The 8,403-nt window shown below is 44.2% G+C and overlaps 1 protein-coding gene across 2 annotated transcripts; it reads left to right on the plus strand.

The window, feature by feature from the left end:
* Positions 1–982: 982 nt before the first annotated feature.
* On the plus strand, positions 983–2,829 carry LOC101760539 (vegetative cell wall protein gp1-like). 2 transcript variants are annotated; one of them, XM_004964984.2, is made up of 3 exons: positions 983–1,495; positions 1,695–2,114; positions 2,623–2,829. In XM_004964984.2, exons 1-2 carry the CDS (start codon positions 1,080–1,082, stop codon positions 1,864–1,866), a joined length of 588 nt encoding a protein of 195 aa, XP_004965041.1. In that variant the 5' UTR covers positions 983–1,079; the 3' UTR covers positions 1,867–2,114; positions 2,623–2,829. The 2 variants fall into 2 exon arrangements, with proteins under 2 accessions (XP_004965041.1, XP_004965040.1); XM_004964983.3 differs by lacking the exon at positions 2,623–2,829 and adding an exon at positions 2,205–2,354.
* Positions 2,830–8,403: the final 5,574 nt, after the last annotated feature.

The raw sequence follows: 8,403 nt of genomic DNA on the forward strand, positions 1-8,403 counted from the left end.
CTGTAGTTGTTGATCACATGCACTATGTTTTGGCACGCAAATCAGATCTTACTATTTAATTAGGCAGGTATTGCACTTTTTTTGAGATTTTTTTCAAAAAGTTAGGATTGTAATTTTTTATGGGATGGAGGAAGAACTCCGTAGTTGGGAGCTTGGGGCTTAATAAAGTGGGACCAGGTTTATCAATGATTAGTCATGGATTTGGGCCCATGATTAGTGACCGCTAGCGATGGGGGTGGGTTTGACGTCGACAGTCAAACCAAACCAGTGATATGTGTAGCACCCAACCCAACTACGGAATCGTGGGCTTGGTCCACTTAAATCAGGGAGGATTTACTAAACGGAAGCGGGTCGATTTGGTGACAAGATTTGCCGGACAGGACCCAGTCCTGCCAGCCTGGCTGCTTGGATGGACTGCTGGAGACGACACTCGAGAGAGAACACAAACATTCCGATCTCAATTTTATAATTCTTCCACTTCGATCCAAATCCAAGGTCTTTTATCTATGATTCTATGAATAGACAATTGTCCGCCGTCCCAAAGTACAGCTGTCCGCCGTCCCACGGTGATGCTCTGGTCAATTGTCGGGTCCTCTTTCAACGAGGGGAAAAAAAGGAACTTCAAAGGTACATTTTACAAAAGGAACTTGGCAATTTAACGTGCGGTAAACTTTGACATTATATGCGAGTATTATTTTAAATATGAATAAAGTGATACTAAATTTAAAATGATAAATATAAACCCAACGTTTTTCGAATGGCCCCACCAAAGAGCTCGATGTAGTTAAATATCAAAAGGTTACGAGTTACGATCTTTTGCCATGATGCTAGCACCAGAGAGCATCTCCTTCTCCAGTAGATTACCTAAACTGGATTGCTATACCTAAAAACTACCACAATACCTAAAATAAACTTTTTGCTCAGCAACATACCATTTGAGTTGCTCCAGCAAAATTTTTAGACTAAGACCGTGCAAATATACATATTCAAGTCTCGCGGGAGCCTCCAACCGTTTTTCCAGGCTCGTTCTTTCCACTCCGTCCCCCGCGCCGCCACTGCCCTCCCCACCTCCGGCCGCCATGGAAGGGGACGGGCCCCTTCCCACGGCTCCTCCGTCGCCCACCACCTACCCTATCCCGGCGCTGGCCGCCCCCTCTGCCCCCAAGCGGAAGGCGCAGCGGCGCCTCGGGCTTCCGCCGCCTCCATCGACGGACGGCTCCGGCACGTCCGTGGCCGGCGGGGAGGAAGGGTCCGGGGTCAAGCCGACGAGGAAGAGGCCGCCCCGCGACCCCTCTTTGGCCACAGCCGCGCGTAAGTCGCGGACTGCCGCCGCCGGTCGACCTCCGCTCCAAGTTTCGCCGGCGCCTCCTGAACTTGCTTCCCCGGCCTATTCAACTCAAGCCAACGCCTCCCCGGCTCCAAGCGCCGCCTCCCCAATTGCTCCAACAGCCACCATGCCCGTTGCACAGGAGGTGCTCGGTGAAATGCCTCCAAAGTAAAAAGTCTGGCTTCAATTTTTTTTCCATTTTTGCAGTGATCTTGTTGTGCCAAATTAGCCTCTGATCTCTGGATTAGATGTGTGGGTTGATATGTGGATATGTGGATTGATTTTTCAGTACCGAATTGGTATAATTTTTCAGAACCTCACCATATTGTTCTCTTGATATGTGATTTGCTATCTTTTGTACTTCTAGTGTGGATGATGAGTCTTTTCTCAACATGATGGATGGGCAAACCTTTGGAAACACTGCTTGTTATGTGGATGCAAACCTATTTGATGCAATTGATGATGAAATTGGCTCGGATGCTGATGGTGAATTGACCAAAAAGAAGGGTTCGAGGGGAGTCAATTTCAGCATTGCCTAGGATGAGACTCTTGTGAGGGCATGGCAGGCCATATCTCTGGATCCTATAACTGGGGATGAGCAACCTGGAGCAACATATTGGAGGCGCATATGGAATCACTTTTGGTGCAACAATAAAGTGGAATATTTCGGTCTCAAATTTCTCTCACTCATCGTTGGGGAACAATTCAAGCTTCTTGCACCAAGTGGGTTGATTCCTTGTAGCAAGTTGACGGTATCAATCCAAGTGGTACAAGTGCTCGAGATAAGGTGATTATTTTTTTTCTAAGATTGTTCACTGTCCTGTTCACTGTCCTAAAATGCCTAATGGAATTTTCCTTGGCCGTTCACTATCTACAGGTAAACATTGCTCCACAATTGTACAAGGGCAAGCCTAAGAAGAAGGGTGGAAAGACAGGAAAGGCCTTTGCCTTGCAACTGTAACAGCCCAAAATTCAAATAGAAATAAAATCAAGATAAATGAATAAATAAAATTTGCTTTGGCTTTTATTTGGTTCTTCTCATGTTTTATGCATTAACAACCCTCCTTGAGCATGTTTAAAATGTTTTTCAAGAATAAGTATTACAATAAATCTTCAAACTTTGCTACAAAAGTTCTAAGTCATCAAAGTAGTTTTGGTGAATTTCTTGGAATTTTTGGAGAAGGTTTAAATAGAATTACATTTGAACTTCTGAAATCCAAATCAAATACGAAATCTTTTTCTAAACTAAATCTCATTCTGGACAATACCTGCTGCGGCCCATCTTTTTCATTCAGGTCCACCTTTGTCCTCACCATAATCTGACATGTGGGTCTCGTGGTCCCGCTCATCATCCTCTCACCACGCTCCGCCGGCAAGTGAGCTGCCCCTTCTCTTTCCTTTCTTCCTCCTTTACTGCTAGCATGTTTTGGGGTGTTTGGATACCCCGTTAAACTTTAGCACCTGTCACATCGGATGTTTGGAGACTAATTAGGAGTATTAAACATAGTCTAATTATAAAACTAATTGCAGAGATGGAGTCTAATTCGCGAGACGAATCTATTAAGCCTAATTAGTCCATGATTTGACAATGTGGTGCTACAGAAACCATCGGGTAATGATGCATTAATTAGGCTTAATAGATTTGTCTCGCGAATTAGACTCCATATGTGCAATTAGTTTTGTAATTAGCTCATGTTTAGTCCTAATTAGCTCCGAACATCCGATATGACCTGCTAAAGTTTAGCACCTCGTATCCAAACACCCCCTTTATCTAAGCATGTTTGTCCAGTATGTTTAATCTCAACTGATGTTTTACGTAGCTCGTCCTAGTCAGTAAATCTTCTATGAGGGTTCGCTATTTTGTTTCTATATGAATCCTGAATGAATTATGTTGATGTCTACTGTTTACTAGCATTTTCATTAGTCCTGTGATTTTGAGAAGTGGGAATTTCTCTCAAAATATTTGCACTTCTATAGCCTGTGCATGATGGATGAGAAGAATTGTTTTTATAAGGCTTTTCTTACTATATGGCATATTATGCATTCTGGTTGTATGGAAGCTCACACGATGCTTGCAAGAACTTGTTGAGGTGTTTTCTACGCAGGGTCACAAAAAGCCGTTGTATTCTATTAAGGATAAATACAAATCCTATTAAGGATTAAATCTTAACTTAAAATTTCATTTGTGCATGGAGGGAAAAAATGAAAATCTTGTTAAGAGGTAAATTGGACCAATTAGCATAATTATATGGGTAAATTGAACTGAAAAATAGTTTACAGTTATTCTTACTTTTTTTCAAGAAGTAATTTGGAATTTTTTTCCTCAAGGATAATATAACACTAGCATGCTTTCGGCCTAACCAGAATCTGCAAAACACAACTGGGCCAAAGCCCAAAGCCCATGTCTGCTTGCCGATGCCCAAACTCACGCTATCGCCAACAGGCGGTTGGTCGTGTCTTTCCACATCGTGCCCAGGCATTTATTTTTAACCTATTTTTAAATAAAAATTTAAAAATAAGCTGTCCGGAAGATTATTTGCGCCGGGTGAACCTTTTGCCCCCGCCAGACCGCCTGGCGCGGCATGCACTGGCGCGGCGGATGCTGCCACGCTGGCGCGGCACGGCAGGCTGGTCAGCGCCGGGCCAGCTAGGCGCTGACGTGGGATGGCTCCTGCTGCACTCCACAGGTATGCTTCCTCAGATATGTCATGGAACAGCTGGGTGGGTGTCTTGTGTGGAGCTCGCTGAAAGACGCGATTATTTTGATGCTTCCAAATTCGCCAAGAGACGAGCATGAAGACTGAGTCTAGCCCCTTCCTTTTGTCAGCATTGATCAAACCTCTTTTCTGACAGGGACTGGTCCTGCGACAGCGGAGTATTCTGAAGATTCAGGACTGGGTTCAGGCATTGCCAGACCTGCTGAGTATAGCTGCAGCGAGCCAGCAGGTGCGCAGCCATTTCCGTTTCCTGATCACAAAGCACGCATTCCGCGTGATCTTGCAGACCACGCCTTTGCCTCCGATCCGCCGTCCATAATCTTTCCCGAAGCGCCAACCACATAAAAAAATTTCACCTTCAGTGGAGCCCAAGCTCGCCACACAGGCTTTCCTGCCGAGAATGTCGTTGATCCAATGAAGCACGCCTTTAAGACGATTTGGCCGAATAAGTGCCCGTGTTCTCCCACTTCCAAGCTACCCTATCTTCAGTTCCTTGCGTCAGCTGTACCCGTGCCATTGCGTGCCAGAGAGAGAAGCATTGAGAGATACTGTAGCCCGTCCGACAATGTCGGTAATCCAGCGTTTGTTAGCTAAGGCATCTGCTACTGTCCTTATCTGTCTGATCCTTGGGCGCATGAGCTGGCAAAGGTCCGGGGCAAGCACGCAGGGGGAGTCCTGACCAAGCCAATTGTCAACCCAGAAGAGCACGAGGCTTCCATCCCCTAGATGAACCTGAATTGAGGCTTGTAGCTTCTGTTGCAAGTTTCTGTCTTGTGCAAATTCTGAAGAGAGGTACCTCCAGGGCCTATTTGCATCAATCTTCTTAAGCCATAGCCATCTCAAACGTAGGGCAAAGGAGGCCAATCTGAGATCTAGAATGCCAAGACCTCCCAGCTCTGTGGGCCTACATGCCACTGGCCAAACTACCATGCACTTTCCCCCATTAGCTCTGCTTTTGGCTGCCCAAAGAAAACCCTTTCTTCTCTTATCAATCTCACTTAGCACCCAGTTTGGTAGCTTCAGAGATATTAGAGTATGAGTGCATATGGCAGTCATCACTGATTTAACTACTGTGAGCCGGCCTGCCTTGTTCATCAACTGTGCTTTCCACGTGGGGATTGTAGCAGACACCCTGTCAATTAATGGCTGGTAGTGAGCTTTCCTCAGGTGTCTGACCGACAAAGGCAGCCCCAAGTACTGTATGGGAAATTCTGTCATTTGAGCTGGTATAATATGACTGATCCTGGCAATCTGGTCTTGGGAGCAGGCAATCAGTACTATTGAGCTCTTGTGCAGATTGGTGTGCAGCCCTGACGCACTACCAAAAAAATTCAGCACCTCTCTCACCGTTATCATGTCCTGAACCTTGGGGGTAACAAATAGGATCACATCATCGGCGTAGAGTGAGCATTGATGGTGAATGGACTTGTCTGGTGGCTGTGAGAGTACCCCTTGTTGTACAGCTCTCTTGAGTAGTCTATGTAGTACTTCCATGAGCAAGATGAACATCATTGGGGATAAGGGATCCCCCTGTCTTAAACCTCTGGCGTTCTGAATGGTTGGACCAGGAGTGCCATTCAACAAGATCCTAGTGGTGGCTGATGAGATGATAGCAGCAACCTAATATCTCCATTTTGCCCCAAACCCCATAGCTTGTAGAACTTGTATCAGGAAGGGCCAATTGACGGTATCAAATGCTTTTGAAATGTCCAGCTTAAGAAGGAGGCAAGCCCTTTTCTTGCGGTGTAAAGTTTTGGCTGCCAACTCAACAAACTTGAGAAGGAGGCAAGCACTTCACAGATGTTCAAGTACGCGGTGTCTTTGGTCGCCGATAATTCCAAAGAGAAGGTTGCTGCCAAGCTTGAGTTCTTTAAGAGGACTCTTGGTTGTTCTGAGTCTGAGCTTTCCATTGCAATCTCCAAGATGCCAAGAATTTTAGGAATCTCTGACGAGAATCTTACCTGCAAGATAGAGTTTCTAGTCAATGAGGTTGGAATGGAGCCACAGTACATTCTGGAAAGGCCTGTTCTGCTTGGATATAGCCTGGAAAAGTGTCTGCTCCCACAAGCATAGGGTTATGAAGGCCCTGCAGGCAAAGGGATTGTTGAATAGCAATAGGACCTATTTTACATTGGCTAATATGGTGGATGCTTTCATATTGAAGTTCATTGACTGTCACCAGGACTCTGTTCCTGGTCTTGCAGCTTATTATGCCAAAGCTTGTGCTGGTGATGTGCCCCCTGAAGTCCAACTATTGTCCTGAAATATATAATATTCTTGGTATCATTCAGGTGGATTGTAGAATTGCAACTCATGCTCATTTGTTGTCCATGATGCAAACTTTCGAATTTTTGTTTCAGCAATATAACTATTCTAATCGTTGACTAGTCATTGTCCAAGTTTTAGCTGTGGTTATCTATAGAGTATTGGTTTGAGCTATTCTAGAGACTTAACAGCTATTGTCACTTCTTCCTAGCACATGACTTACATTATCCTCAAGGTTAGCTGTTCTTCAGCAGAATGGTCATTTTTATAGTACTTAAGCTGCTAGTAATATGATAGTATTAGCTTCCCCTTTTCTCTAACCATGTTTGTTTCATCTGAGACTATGTTTAAGTACCTCACACTAGTTTTTTTTAATGACCCGTATCTCACACTAGTCACTGATACTTCTGTGAGGCTTCCCAAATTTTGTATTTTGCTGAATGAATTGCTTTCATGTCTCCTGTTATTTATATGCACATTCCTTCATTGATGACGCTTGACTAGGCAGTGGCCAAAATCCCTACAGAGTTGGAGCTTGCTATTGCTTTGAGACACGCATAATACTGTATAAAAACAACAGAATTTTCATGCTTTCTCTGTACCGTGTTTGAGACCAATGAGCTCAACCTTCTCAACAAATATGATTATCTGTTTGCCTGAGGGGATAGGTTACTAATACTCAGAATAAACGAGGTAAGGGATAGGACTCTATATTTGTAAACTGTTTATGTATTGGTATTGCCTTACAGAACTCACGACTCAGTTACTGGTGCGATTCCTAGCTACATTCTTGAATTATCATATTTGGTTTAGTTATGAACTGCAACAAAATTATTGAGTTGGACAAGTTAATATTGTTTCTCGCCATGAGAGAAGCACAGGGGTCACTTCAAATATGGAACATGGATTCTGGCAATGCAATGGAGTTGGGTCCTCGTATCGATCCGAATGAATCAGTCTTTCTACAGAGGTCAATCTTTGCCTATTAGGCAAGAGGATAGCAAGTCCGAAATTCTCTCTCGGTAGGATATGGATTTCTATTACTATGAAATTCATAAATGAAAATGAAGTATTTAATGGGAGGGCTACCATTATCCTTTTTCATAAATGAAAATGAAAATGAAAATGAAAATGAAATTCATGTTTCGAGGTCTCAAGGGCGTGGAAACAGATAGAAACTCTTGAATGGAAATTGAAAAAAAATGTAGCCCCGGTTCCTTCGGAAATGGTAAGATCTTTGGCGCAAGAAGAAGGGGCGACCCATATCATCTTGACTTGGTTCTGCTTCCCCTCTTTTTTTAAGAATATCGAGTCGGGTTCTTCTCCTACTAGTATCGAATAGAACATGCTGAACAAGATCTTCTTCATGGAAACTCGCTCGATTTAGATCGGGAAAATCGTACAGATTTTATGAAACCATGTGCTATGGCTCGAATCCATAGTCAATCCTATTTTCGATAGGACCAGTTGACAATTGAATCCAATTTTTCCCATTATTTGACTGTCCATAAGAGTGCGGAAAGAAAGCCCGGAGGAAGAGTGGCCTTGAGTTTCTCGCCCCTTTGCCTTAGGATTCGTTAATTCTCTTTCTCGATGGGACGGGGAAGGGATATAACTCAGCGGTAGAGTGTCACCTTGACATGGTGGAAGTCATCAGTTCGAGCCTGATTATCCCTAAACCTTATGTGAGCTATTTTGACTTACCCCACTACGATCGAACAGGAATGGATAAGAGGCTTGTGGGATTGACGTGATAGGGTAGAGTTGGCTATACTGCTGGTGGCGAACTCCAGGCCAATAATCTGAAGCGCATGGATACAAGTTATCCTTGGAAGGAAAGACAATTCCGAATCCGCTTTGTCTACGAATAAGGAAGCTATAAGTAATGCAACTATGAATCTCATGGAGAGTTCGATCCTGGCTCAGGATGAACGTTGGCGGCATGCTTAACACATGCAAATCGAATGGGAAGTGGTGTTTCCAGTGGCAAACAGGTGAGTAACGCGTAAGAACCTGCCCTTGGGAGGGGAACAACAACCGGAAACGGTTGCTAATACCCCGTAGGCTGAGGAGCAAAAGGAGAAATCCGACCAA

Source organism: Setaria italica, chromosome IV, assembly GCF_000263155.2.
Source record: "Setaria italica strain Yugu1 chromosome IV, Setaria_italica_v2.0, whole genome shotgun sequence".
Lineage (NCBI taxonomy): Eukaryota > Viridiplantae > Streptophyta > Magnoliopsida > Poales > Poaceae > Setaria > Setaria italica.